This window comes from Vidua macroura, chromosome 2 (genome assembly GCF_024509145.1).
Source record: "Vidua macroura isolate BioBank_ID:100142 chromosome 2, ASM2450914v1, whole genome shotgun sequence".
Classification (NCBI taxonomy): domain Eukaryota; kingdom Metazoa; phylum Chordata; class Aves; order Passeriformes; family Viduidae; genus Vidua; species Vidua macroura.
In genome coordinates, this window is record NC_071572.1 from 19,239,644 (window position 1) to 19,253,971 (window position 14,328).

The window sequence follows — 14,328 nt, forward strand, 5'->3', positions numbered from 1 at the left end:
AATAAAATCTGTGTTTGCAGGTGTAAAGCCCACATTACAGCTCCTCAAAGCTGTGTAAGGAACAACCACCATGGGAATCATGGAAAGCATCAATTGATTGAGTTGCCCTGGAATGAACATACAGGAAACTAACTGTGAAGCTTTGTATCCTCTCTTAAGAGAAGCTGACCTGGAAGGTTTACACTTTCCAAAGGGAGCCGCATGCATTCCTTGGGTACACAGTATCAGGTAAATAAAGGAGGAAGAAAATTTGGAAGGAACAGCAGGGAAGAATCATAAATGCATCATAAGTGAATAAGGATGGAATGTGAAAGGGTAAAACGTAATCAGAATGGCCAGAAAGATCTGTCTGTAAATCTTGGTTGCTAAGTGGCTTAAGAGAGGGACAGATGATTGCAGGCAACTGAGTAGTACAGCTCAGTGGGTTCCTCTTCACTGCAGACCAGGGTGGGCTCCAAACCCTGTGCAGTTTGAAATCAGAGACTCTTTGGCCACCATAAATACAGTGTAAGGGAGCTTTCTAATCACAGCCACAATAGCTTGTGTTCAAAATCCAGAAAGCTTTTGTTGAGATCTGGCCTTTGAAAACACCTTCTGTAGTCAGCAATTAGTTTTAAATTCTGATCCTAGGTAGACACAGGAATCTTTTCTCCATGTTTTTTATATTATGTGTACAGAATAAAACTGGATCTAGTAAACCTGCATTTTTCTGGGTTGATACCCCCCAAACTGTAAATTTTTGCTCATAACTCTTCCTTGTCATCATAAAAAGTTCAACTGCAATTCTTTATCATGTATTCTTTATTTTTAATCTTAGCTGCACCAATGTAACAACCTGTTATTATTGCAAAGCATTTCAATGCATGCTCTTCATCTGCCCCCAGTATCCTACTCCCAACTAGACAGTCTCCAGATTTCTTTTGTGCCAGCTCTGGCACTCATCTCCTCCCTCAGAGGGCTGATTCAGTCAGCTAAATGGAAAGAAAGGTGTGTGCTTCATTTGCTGTATTAGTTTGTGAGAAGCACGGAGGCTGAGGGAGGCAGAGGGAAGGGAGGTGGTGGCAGTGTGTGGCTGGAAGAGGGGGATGAAGAGGGTTAATGAGAGGCAGACTCGCCTTTTCAGTGGCAATGAGTTTCTAGGGGTAACAAGTTTGACCTGCAAAATTTCACCTTTAGTCCTTCCCTTCTCTGGCTTCTCCCTCTAGGGCATTCTTTACCTTCCTGTTTTTTTCCCCTTTCCCTGAATTACTCTGTTTTCTCAAAGTTACACATCTCTCCCTTTACTGGTTTGCTTCTTCTCTACCTTTTCTACCTCTGGGGGTTCTGCTCTCCTCCATACTATTCTTTTCACCTTTGGAAACAAAGGCCCTGTTTTAATCCTTTTGCAATGTTTTGCATTTCCTTTTGCATTGCCTCTGTGGTTAGAAGAAGCTGGTGATGGTACAGAGCTCGAGCATAGAAATCCTACAAACCTCCCCATCTTGCTTATCTACTTTCTGTGGTCAAACCTGCAGAGCAGACAAACAAATATTGGGAATCAGAGCATATGATATATGCAGAGTTTCCCAACTGAAAACATCTTGAAATAAGAAGTAGAAATTTAGAAGAGAAAATTTAGAAGAGAAAATTTAGAAGAGAAAATTCAGGGTTTTATTTTTTTACCCTTTTTTTTACGCCTACCTGCCTGGAGATTCTGATGATTTGAAGTTTGTTATATAAGGTTTCTTTCTATTGGGTGCTGCTTTCCAATACATGCCTTGTTTTCCAGGAAGGGGAGTAGCACAGATTGTTCACCCGAGAGACAAAAATGGACTTTATTGGTAAATGCAGATACTGTGTTCTTTGTTCATACCAAGTTGACTGCCCATGGGAACACTTAAAAATTATTTCCTCTGCAATAGAAATTAAGATCCATGGAAGATCCATAACTGGAAGCTTGTTGAGTACAGTATATCAGCATCAGAGCACATAAAAACTTTGGCTCAACTGATTTCTTTTTCCAGGATGTATTTTGTGTTATTGTATACATTTCTTTTTTTCTTTTTTTTTTTTTTTCTCAAAATACCTTTTTCTTTCTCTCTAAAGTACTGTGCTACCTCTGTTTTGAGATAATGCAATGGGCTAGTAGCATTTGCCTAGATTGTAGGTCGGAAACAGTAAAAATTGATTAATTCCATTTATGTCATGCAGCACTACAATAAGGCCACTTCTTCAGAGAACAACTGAGAGTAACTAGGGGTGTTGCTGCCCATTACCAAGATTTGTACAGAGCATTTAAAAATTATTATAACAGTAAAAGAGGGCTCAGGAAATCATCTAGCCTGACCTAGGCTCAGCTTAGGCTATGCTTAGCTGACGGAGGTTTATACATTTTTAAACACTTCCACTGATGGAATAATCTCCCCAGGCAAGTCACACAGAAGTCACTACTAATTATATAACACAGCAGAATGCAGTTTTCTTTCAGAATTTGTTTGATCTTCTACAGTTTGTGAAAAGATACATTCATGAAATAACAAATAGGCCGTGACATCGCATTTTGTTTTTCAAAGTCTACGTGTTAAAGAATCACGAGCCAGTTCACCAAAAGTACGCACTGTAAAACCATGAACAGGAAAGTTATGTTTTGTTTGACCCTCTCTCCTTCACGTTTAGGTCCTCGCCTGCAGGACCAGGTTCCTCGCCTCCAGGTGCTGCCAGGGGCCGGCGCGATGCGCCGGGGCTGCGGGACGGGACGGCCGGAGCCGCCGCTGCCGGGCGGTCGGGGCTCGGGACAGCGCCTCCGCGGGGCGCCTGGCCCGGCGGGCCCCGAGCCGGCGTCGGGGTCCGCCCGGGACTGCCGGAGCCGGGAACGGAGCCGCCCCTCGGCGGCGGGCTCGCAGGTGCGCCGGGCTGAGCGCCGCGGAGAGGCACCGGCGCTGGGCGGGAGAACCGAAACCGCCGCCCCTCCGGCGGCACCGGGAGCCGCCTCCTCCCGCTGCCGCCCGGCTCTGCCGAGGAGCTGCCGGCTCCCGCGGCGGGGTGGGGACAGCCGGGGGCGGGCTGCAGGCGGGAGTTACGAGGAGGGGCGCCGGGGGCCGCAGGCTGCCGGGCGGGAGCCCAGCGCTGCGGCGGCCGCCGAACGGCAGGTCAGGGTCAGTGCCCAGCGCCGCCGCCACCGCCGCCCGAGTGGAGGGAGCGGCGCCGCCGCCCGCCCGTTCGCGCCCATGGGCGACTCGGTGTTCAGCGAGAGGCCGGCGCTGCGCTACGCGGTGAGTGCCGGGGCGGGAAGGGGCTGCGCGGGGCCGGGCCCACGTGTGCCATGGGGTGGTGGGAGCGTCCTTCTGTCCGTCCGCACAGGCGCGGAGCCGCGGGTCAGGGGGAGGTGGCTGCGGTCCTGCCCCGGCGGGGACTCGATGCGTGCAGCCCGCAGGCAGGGCGCCGAGCTGGAGGCTTTCCCCCGCTTTCCTACCTGGGAGTGTCGCGCTTTGCTGGAGATGACATAAAAATATATATTTTTTTTTAATTAATAAAGGAGAGGGCGATGCGGTGCCGGCCACGGGGCAGCCGGGCTGCAGCCGGCAGGAGCGGTGGCGGTGCAGCCTCTCCCCGGATAGCGGGGCGCTCCGGCTCAGGGAGGCGCTCGGGGGATCCCGGGAGCCCCGTGTTCGGCCCCCGCTGGCCCCTTCTCTCGTCCGCGGGCTGGGGGTGAGCCCAGCACCGGGAGGGCTCTCGGTGGCTGATTCCGGCACCATTCCCGCGGCTGTTCAGATAATAACACCATTCTTTATTTAATTTCCTTCACGAGAGCTGGTGCTGTTGAGAAGCTGCTGCACTTCCACCAGCCTTATTAGGAGCATTTTCTCGTTTGCTCCGACAAGAAAAAAAAAAAAAAAAAAAGAAAAAGAAAAAAGCCGCGTAAAAACAACCAGCTGCCTCCTCTCCTGAAGTCATAAATAAACTCCAGCACGAGTTATTGCTATTGCATGCGAGGGCTGGTGCCGCTGTCGTTTGCACCCATGTCAGTGATGAATACTTTTATTGCTGTTAAAGTTGTGGGAATTGTCACAAGCTTGCTTCACTGGTCCTGGGAGCACGGGTGCTGGATTGGCGGGATGGGTTGGTGGATTTCTAAGTGTATCAATTACGGGATACACTGCGATGTGCTTTTTTTTTTTTACTTGCTTCACTTTGATTCCTTCAGTATTGGACCTGAAATTAAACTCCTTTTTATACACTCTTTTATTTTTAAAACCTTCTGTAAACAATTTGGAAGAGACTACTTAGGTTTTTTTGGGCAGCAGGGTTTAATGTCTGTCTCTATACATATTTTTGTACCCACTCTACTGGAGGTGTTAGTGCTTTCAACTGCTGTAATAATATGAGAGTTTTTAGAGGTAATGGTAAGTCAGCTAAATTAGTTAATAGAAACAAATACCTTTGGTACTGTGTGTGAGTAGTGATAGTGATTTCACCAGGAATCTAATTATCATACATCAAACAAATCGGAACCACTTCTTTCAACAGGGCAACGGTGCTGTGAGTATTTCGATGCGTGGAGACCACTGCCAGTCACGTCACGTGCTAGCAGCATGAAACTTTTATTGCTTCCTGTGATTGTGCTTGTCAGCCTACCATTAACTACTAGTTGCAAACACATTGTTTCTGTCAGTTGGGTATTAGTCCTGTTTTATGCCCAGAGCCAGCAGCAGGTAGTGCATTGAATTCAGGACAGCAAGCATGCAAGGGAAAAAGGATGGCCAGCCATATCAGATGACCATTACCCCTTTGACAAAATCCCTGGTCTTTGATTGTTGTATATTGCAGCAAAAGGGAAATTGCACACCTAAGAATGAAACTTCAAAGTATTTTTTTACTATTTTAGGATATAGTTCAATGATGAAGTTGCAACACATAGTTATATCTTGGAGGTGAGTGACATTTACAGTTGGTATCACTGGCTTGCCTGGAGAATTGGGGTCTGGATGCTGTGCATAATCCATGCATAGGCTTAACATGGAGTCTGTGAAAAACCTAGATAAGAAGAGAAGTGTGTTGACTTGATGATGAGCTAAGACTGTAGAGCTTTCTTGTATTGAGACCTTAGTAATTATCACTTAAATGTAGCGAAGTACCATTCTCATTAAGTTAGTTACTTGGTGTAAATACAAATCAAGTTCTTGGATTGTTTTGATAACTGTGAAATAAAAATTATGCACTGATATAGCATTTAATAGCCATTAATTTATTGGCAGAAGAAATTATAGTGATTTCTGTGGTGAGCTTCTCTTCTGATTTTCAGGACTGATAATTAAAATTTCATGGTTTTCATAAAAGGAAGCATCTGCACTAGCATCTTCATTCCAAACAGCAGTGTGCTTTTGAATGAAGTCTCCCAGTCTTCCCCAGCTGTTTGTTTTGCTTCATGTCTTGGGGTAATCAGAGCACAGGAAACAGTATTTGTTCAGGTGATGCTGAACTGGGGAATGTGCTCCTGATGCTTCTCAGCTTGGAGGGTATTTGAGCCTCAGGACCAAGCTAGAGTCAGCTAAACTTGGAAAGTTCATGTTATTTGGACATTCCATCTGCTGTACCAGCCCCTGCGCTCTGCAATGTGCTATAGCCAGTGCAACACAATAATGTAGCCATAAATCAACAGGGATGGCACTGTGATTCTGAGGCTTCCTAGTGTATTTGTAAGCATAGCTTATGCAAACACAGACTTAATAGCTTAAGACTGTTATGTCAGTGGGTATGATCACATCACCTATAGCACATTTGATCCTACGTGTGTTAAGTGAGAGTGGGATGACTGATAATTATGTCACAGTTCCATTTTGAACTTGTCATTAGTGTTGACTTACCTAAAAACTCCACTAAGCAAAGAAGTAATTTTAATATGAAACATTGTTTTCAGTGAAAAGTAAATTAAAAGAAACCAGCCAGATGAAAATGAATAAAAATATATTATTAAAGGAGTAGGTGTAAGAAAAACAAACCAAAATGGAGATTGAGAGACAGTTATACTTGCATTAGATCACAGAAACAAATTTTTTCCCTCCTAATATCTTTTTATTAGTCCAAAGACTCTTTTCTAAAACTTACAGAAAGGTAAATAATATCTCATTCTTGATGTGTGTTGCCTGGCCCAACTGTACCCTTTAATTTTTAGACATGGCCATTAATCATCTGGCTGAATTACTCTAAATTAAAAGCTCTTTTTGGTATCGTGGTGTTTGTAACTGATACTGAAATCTTCAAATGTCCCAGGAACATTTTTCATATAGTTTCATTAAAAGGGATGGTCACCTTCCTGACTCAGGATTTTTTTTTGTTTGTTTGTTTATTTGTTGCTAAATTCTTTTTTTTTTCCTCCATCTTAGTGGCTTTATAGGGGAACTAAAAAGCTGCTTCATGTATTTTGGCTAAAACACCAGAGAGGCTAAAACACCAGAGAGATGTATTGGTTACTTGAGGTGTAGAGTTTTTTCATGTGAAAAAAAGACTCAAAACAGCCTCAGCTGTTGCCCAGTCAACTGGTCCCTCAGTGGTTCTTGGAACTTGGAGAATGATCTGGTTTGATCATTTTAATCTTAGTGTAATATCTTTAATCTTGTTTTGTCTTGAAACATTTACCAGAAACTATTTCCCTCAAGGGAAAGGACACTTTACCCTGATGAGGAAGCTCTGCCTGTCTTCCACCAGGGCATATGAGAAAATGGGGAGGAGTTGGGATTTGGACGTGGCTGCCATGACTTGAGGGATACCTTAGGGAATTCATCTGAGGAGAAGATATGAGACTTTCTTGGGGCCAAAAACTGTGCTGGTGTTCTGGCATCCAGAGTGGAAGGGATATGTGAGTCCCTGGACAGCACAACTTTGAGTTGGTTTAAGCTTCTGAATCTATTGCTGATAATGAGGTCACCTCAAATTCAGACACTGGAGAGTATTTTGAGAAAAGAAAGGGTTTTTTTCCCAGCCTCCAGCAATGGCTGGGGAATTGTATCGTGTGTTTGCTCAGCCTGTGCCCAGCTGACCCCTTGCTGGGTTGATAGGCAGACTTGCTGCTCCCTCTTTATGTCTTAAATCCATGAGTCTGCGTGGAAGGATGGAGAAAACAAAAGAAACAGTTTTCACCAGAAATTATGACATTAGGAAACCTCCTGCTTTCTGGACATTTTCCTCCAATATTCCAGCAGTAATGCTAACTGTACCTCATAAGAATTAGAGTAATTCAAGGTGGAGTAGTGAGATTGGTGGTGATGCTGTAAAACTAAACTGGAACAGTAAAAATCTCCTTGTGAGGAGGACCCAAGCATTGACATCCTCCTGTGGGCTTCTCTGTGTTCTGCAAGAATACACTTTTAAAGACAGTTCCTTGGGTTTCTGATTTCAGGACACGTTGCCTTATGACTCGAGCCTTCAGCCACTCATGGATTTTAACAACAAACTTACATGCCGCAAGCAGACCACGTTTGTTACCATAATTCTAGGAAATCCTACAAGTAATTTATCTTACTGGACTAATAAGTGTGCTGTCTTCACCTAGACCATTTGACTGGTTTCTCTCTCTTCATGACAGTCTTGCCAGCAAGAAACAGCATAGGACCACCAGGCTGGGCCAGTGTGTATCCAGATCAATCATAATGTATTTTTGTACTTAGGTTTGGTGAGGTTAAGGGCTGGAGAGTAAGTTCCTGCCCACTAAAAAAAAAATCTTAAACATCTCTCCTTCATAAAAGGTAGCTGCTTATTTTCTCCTATCCTGAATACTCACAAGCAGAATTAACTTGTTCAGGAAGTTTAATTGCTCTGTAGGTGTTGTTTTCAAATTACAAAATTTTGAAGAAAACAATCAAATTCACCAAATAAGAGAAGAGGCAATTAGCAGTAGAGGAATAGTTAAATGTCAGATTTCTGGCATCTGATTCTTGGATTTTATTTATCAAGGACTTATTTCACCTTACGCATGTTGGATTTTTTTGGAAGGAGGAATATGATTTCTGATGAATGTTGAGCCCAGTGCTTCATTCTTCATTTGGGTGAAATTCCCAGTGACAGTGGTGACTCATGCTTACACTTCTGCAATGTTTGAAAGTACTTTTATTGCTAATCTCTAAAGAGCATGTATAAATATAGGAAGTGAGCTCTCTTTGTCACTCAGTATGAACACCAAGACCAAGCTTTGATTGGGATTGATGGAATTTGAAGTGAGTCCAGCTGTTTTTTATCTGCTGTGCAAAGTGGCCATGAGTTAACACCAAAGAGCTGGAATCCAGGAAGCAAGGGGCTAGTGTGTGTCACAGGATTTTAAAAAGTTACAGGAAGTAGATTTCCATTCTGATCAGATTCTATTTTTTTTACAGCTCTTGAACACCTCATGTATTCTAGGAGCTCTTCACTGACATGTGGATATCACTGTTCTTCCTCTCATATGCAGGTGAAAGACTGGGGGCAGATGCAGGTTGAGTTGGGCAGGACTTGCCAGGTTAGCTGCAGAGCCACACTGATGTGGTTTATTAGTCTGCCCCCAGATCCTGTGCAGGAATACAAGTGGCCTAAAGTACAGAGAAAGTGGCCACCCTGTGTATAGACAGCAGGAGGGAAAGCTTCCCTTTATTCAGTTTCTCTGTCTGTCTCTAGCATAATCTGTCCCTGCAGAGCAATTACAGTTCTTGTAATAGTACTTACAAAGATGATGTTTAATAAAATCCCCACGTGAGTGGATCTTCTTCAGAGGCATTTCTCTTCAGAGGGACACACAATCATTAGGCTCAGATGTGGTGCTGTGCTTCCCCAGAAGGTTTATGCTGATACTACTTCTCCAGGAGAAGGTTGAATCAACCAGCACTAGTCCTTTGCAAAGCTTCAGGGTGATGATTTGGGCTCAGGTCTGCCTGAGCAGCAAGGTCATGCATGGCTAAAATCAGCAACCTGTGCTTGGAATGAAGATTAGCCATGTAGATGAAGTGCAAGATGAGGATTTCGGTCTCTGTTATGTCCTTTTTTGGTGATTTTGAGCAAGGCTGTTCTCTGGTCCTTTTAAATTTTTTTTCTTTCCCTGTGGAAATACTTCTTTTCCTAAAGAAACCTGCGTGTGGAAACACATGCTAGCCTTTAGAGATTGTTCAGGTGTGATGGTGGTGTGAATACAGAACTACCCTGAAGTAAAAATGTTGAACTCCACCTAGCCAATATTCCCCACACCAGCTGATGGGTTGTATTTCAGTTCTGTTCTCCAGAAGCTTTTTGAAATTTGCAGATGTGTCTTCACACTTCTTTCAGCCTGAAGAGTGAAGTAAATGGAAGATGATTGAGGTCACAGATAGTTGGTTCTACTTGTATTTATCTTCAGTTGCAAATTGGTTACCTTTTATGTGCAAATGTCTGTGTAGAACTGTGAGGAAGGAAATGTACTTAGGAGATTTGTTTCTGTAGAGTTATATATAGTAAAGTAGTTTTGCTGGCTACAGCTCTTTAAAATTTCATATATATTTAGAATTTAAATCTCAAATGAAAATGACACCTAAGGAATACTCTGCTTTACATCCCATCATGTAAGCAGGGATTTTTGAACTTCTTTAATTTGGCTGCTAAGGACCTGTGTTGTTCACCCACTAGTATTTCTGTGCAAGGTGTGTTTGCTGCTCTTATTCTAATGGAATACCTGTGGCAGAAATACAGCTGAACTCTTAGTGACTTGGAAAAGATGTACTCAGAGTTCAAATTCCACACTATTGCTGCCTTTCTATGACATTTGAGAATATAGAAAGACATTTGACTTCGTGGAGTGAAATGGCTTTTACTTGTCTAGGGAATAAAGGAGGTCTGCATGCATTGTACTGCTTACAAAAAGAATCTGACAGCCTTTCTGTAGCATGCTGACAAATCCACATGGTTCACATTAAGTTTCTTTAAAGGGGTGTCAGATCTTAGTGCTCCCTTGGGAGATACCTGGATCTTATCAGGCATGGCTGACTCAAAAAGAAAAGTAAGTAATGTTTTTTCTATCTAAGTGTTATTGATAGCTCCCATTTAAAAGGATTTTCTGAATATATTCTCTACTAAATCAAAAAAATGTTATGATATGCTGATGGAAAATTGAATATTACAGCAGTACTTAAATAGACTGTATTTGGTGTTGAGTTGCTAAGGGCAACCTACGTACAGTTTGGGTTTTTCAGGCTGTGGTGCCCTCAGGTATGCAGGAAGAGTAAGTGCTGATCTTAACTACCTGCAGGATAGTCAGCTGTTACTTCACACTTGGATGCTTTACATTTTTGAAACAGGTGATTGAAGCTGTGGAAATTATACTGGAGGCTGTTGATATTTCACCATACAATTGAATTGTTTGCTTCAAAATAATACCTCATACTTTTGTGCATTAGTTTATATGAATCTGATTATTGGTCATTTTTACTGTGTTTCCATGAAATAGATGATTTTATGATTTTATAGCTACTACAGTTCTGTGTAATTATAGTAGAAGAGAGCTAGTCTTCACTGTTTTGTTGTTTTTTTTTTTTACTGGAGATGATAAATTGCTTTCAAATCAAGCATCTTGTATAACTAAGTATACCTGTTCACCCAGACTTTGGCCTGTGTCTTATCTCCTGAAATTTGCTGTTGTCTTCTTTTGATGTTGATAAAGGTATAATACTTGCAAAGTTTTAAATATTTACAAAGTCGGTTGTGTTGTTTGGGGTGTCAGATTTGATGCAGAGACCTAAATTAAATGGTGTTTAATGATGACTATTTTTTCCCTTTTTCCTGTTAGTTTGTAAAAGGTCCTGTTACGCTCATCTGTACGTGACTTGGCGTATGGATCCAGTATCCTTGCTGGCTGAAATTCTCATTTGTGTGATTACTGTATTTTTTCCAGTCTGGTCCTATTAATAAAGATCCTGAGGCTTGCAAAGCACTTTGTTTAAACACAAGCTGTGGAAAAGAATCTGAAGATCATTGTTTGATTAAGCTTGCTTAAAAACTTGGAAATGTAATTCTGCTTTCCAGGTGAGGGTTTTGAATGAGCACAGTATGTGGAGCTATCTGTATGAAAACCAAAGCAAACCCATAAACAAATTGTGCTGGAAGAAAACCATAGGTACTTGCAGCCTGGTCCTGTTCTTGAAATATGTCCCAGCTCATGAAGCAGATGTGGAGTCCAACTTTCTGCAGAGTCCACACCCTCCGTTTCCCTTGGCAAATTGTTTCACATTCCAGTGACCCTCTGGATAAAACATCCTTTAACTGGTACTGTGGCCTTAAATGTTTATTTTTTTCTTCTGTGGTAAATTGTTCTTGTTCTGTATCACTGAAAGCTGTCATTAATATTTGCATACTGTTATTATGTATCCCTTTAAATGTCAGATTTTGTAGCTGCACATATTGAATGTTGGAAATATTCCCAATTTCTATGAAAGTTATCTTAAATAAAAATGAGTGATTTATTACTGCAGAGTATGGCACTGAGGAACTTGTAGTAGAATGTCAGAGGGATTTTCTTGTTTGCAAGCAGAGATCTCTATGAGTAATTGAGGAACCCGCTGATTAGCTGGTTGCTCCTTCTCCCAGATGTGGGAGATTTTTCTGTGGTCTCCTTTATGAATGCTTTTGTTGTCGAGTTCACAGCCTATTCTGTCCTCTGAGCACATCTGGACAAATGGTAGGAACAGGTGGCAGGAGGGGAAGTATATGGCTTGACTTTTAACTGGAGGGTGCATGTCTTTCAGAGTTGTAGCTGCTGAGTCTCTAACTACTTGTGGTGCCTGCAGTGTCTTGCACAAGTAGAGGTAGCAGCAATGACCAGGGGGTTTTGTTTCAACCCATGAGAGGCACATGTGAGCCTCAGGGACTGCCCCTGCAGTGAGAGATGCAACGTGTTCAGGTCTTGAGCTCAGGTTCATATCTCAGTGGTGGGTTTTCACTGGAGAGATGCATGTGCATAGCTCTCAGCATTGTCTGGGTGACAGGCAGCACATTCTAACACCTCTGTTTAGTTCAGGAGCAGGGGAGCTCCTGACCTGTGTCCTGGTAACCTCAAAAGCTGAATTACCTGAGCTGCCTGTTGGAGGAACAGGGGAGATGACTGCCAGCTGTGACACGAACTGTGAGCAGCTGAGAATTGCTCCGCTCGCTTCCAGTTGTACATGATGGACACAAGCTTAAGTTTTCCAGGAGTAAAAACTACAGTGTCACACAAGTGCATGAGTCAATCTGGCTCCCTGCATGACCTGGTAGTTTTGGATTTAAAGCCACTGGGATTTCCAGAGTCAGTTCACAGTCCTTCTTCAGCAGAAAGTGAACTCCTGCTCAGTTGTGACTCAGGGCACATAGTCACAGTTTAATCTCTTGAGCAAGGATCTTGCTACTTCATTGTTCTGGGCTGCTTTGTTTTCTTGTGGCTGACTGAGCCTGCGGTTGGACACCGTAGCTGGAAGAAATGAAGTTGCTAGTGATGAGCTTTGTTTTCAGAGTTACTGAGGACTGATAATATGAATTTCTCTATAAATACTTGTGGTTTTTAAAATGTTTTTTATTTTTGTGTGTTTTACCCCAAAATGTATTCACAAGGTCTGATTTAGATTGATGTAAATCTGAAATTCAGTCTAAGGCCACAGGAGAATGGATTAATTAAATGCAAATTTTTGAGCTTCATTACCCCTTACCTGTCTTCTTCCAGAATGTATCTGCATTCTAGTCAAGATTTTCTATGCATGAATGCATAGCCCATGTGAAGCAATGTCAAATTCCTAAATTTTAGGAATTTAATATGATAAAAATGTTGCAAGAGGGCATAATTAACCTCTGTCAGAAATACAGAGGAGAAAAAGGGTAAAAAGAGCAAACTGCACAGTCCTCTGTACATTGTACATTATTCTGTCAAATGTTTTTGTTAGAGTTGCTTATATTTATTTACAGAAGAAATGCTCTTGTCCTTTTTGGATGCTGATCAGCTGATGATTTCCCTTCTATATTTTTTTGGGGGAGGCATTCTCCCTGCTGCGAGTTCTCTAATGAACAATAGTTGTCCCACTACAGGTGATTCATGGCTTTGGAAGTGGTCCTTGCAAATCTTTATTTTCTGATAGCACTGTATTCTTGAAAGCATTTTTTAATATGAGAGATTTGGGAGTCTCCAGTTACTGAGTCTTTCTGCACGATTTTGGATAGTTTGTTGTCAGTGATGCTGAATTATGTATTTTACTTCCAGAGAGTATACACAATGGCAGGAGCGTATTTAAATCCTTCAGTACTAGAACAGCATTTCTGGCCATAAGTTAAAATTGCCATAGTGCCTACTAGTCTTTAAATTAGGCTGAACTTGAGTTAAGACTGTGGCCCTTGCTACAGTGGTATGACTTTATTGTTTCAATACTGTGTGTCACACCAATTTGTATCATTTTTCCTTTCTGCATTTCCATCATCCATATACAGTCATCTGATGATGTATTTGTGTTGGTGCAGGTTTTCTCAAACCCAGGTAAGCAAGAACTATTTTTGTGCCCTTAAATATGTCATAGGTGCCTTTAGTCATCTTCTGTGTAGTGCTGGGAAAGAATTACTTGGCTGATTGTCAAATTTATTGTCTTTCAGCAACACTGAGGTCTGTACAGCTGAATTTGAAAAGATGCCTTTACTAGGAGCTGGCCCTGTTCATCTGGCCAGCTGAGGCATCGGGCTGTGGCTTTTCTTCTTTCTTCTATGGCGTTGCCAAATAATACCCAGTACTAGTTGCTGTGCAGCAAAACTATTCTATGCTGTTGCAACTCCTTTTCTCTCAGCAAGACTGAAAAAGGAGAAGGGGACAGTGTTTCTGCCTGCCAGGGCTCACCCCCAGATTGGAGTGACCCCGAGAGGTGGAAAAGTCTCTCCTCCAACCCGTGCCTTCAAAGAAAGACTCAGTAGTCTTCAGTCGTCCAGTCTCAAGGTAGTTTATTGTATGTTATCTAAAAGATTTTCTTCCTGAACTGCTGCGGTCCATTCATCAGGTCAGACAAAGGTGCACACACACACACTGACACTGTCTCTGACACCCTCTGACTGCCCAGGGGACTGGTGCCATCTTTTATATCACACATTACGTGTTAAATGTGTATGGTTTTTCCCCAATGCCTATTACCTATATTGAATGGTGACTTTCTACTCTAAACCAATCTGTGAGTGCCAACATCACCAAGAACATGGAGGATAGGAAGGAGAAAGAAGGAGGACAGGGCACGCCCAAATCCCTCCGTTTTAGAACTTCTGACCCCCATGTACAATACTCAGACCCTCTGTACAAGGCCTAAAACCCCCCTGTACAGCACTCAAAAATCCTTCCTTTCACTTTGTGACTACTTCTACTAT

General features: G+C 42.6%; 1 protein-coding gene across 2 annotated transcripts in view; it reads left to right on the top strand.

Annotated features, from left to right (window-relative positions):
• Positions 1–14,328, top strand: part of ARHGAP6 (Rho GTPase activating protein 6) — a 311,533-nt gene that overhangs the window by 150,358 nt on the left and 146,847 nt on the right. Inside the window, exon 1 of one of the 2 annotated variants that reach the window (XM_053970055.1) lies at positions 3,170–3,251. The exons of the other annotated variant lie outside the window; for it this stretch is intronic. Coding sequence (XP_053826030.1) covers positions 3,207–3,251 — 45 coding nt within the window. The 5' untranslated portion in view covers positions 3,170–3,206. Of the gene's footprint in view, positions 1–3,169; positions 3,252–14,328 lie in introns of those variants that run through there. 2 annotated transcript variants of the gene reach the window in all.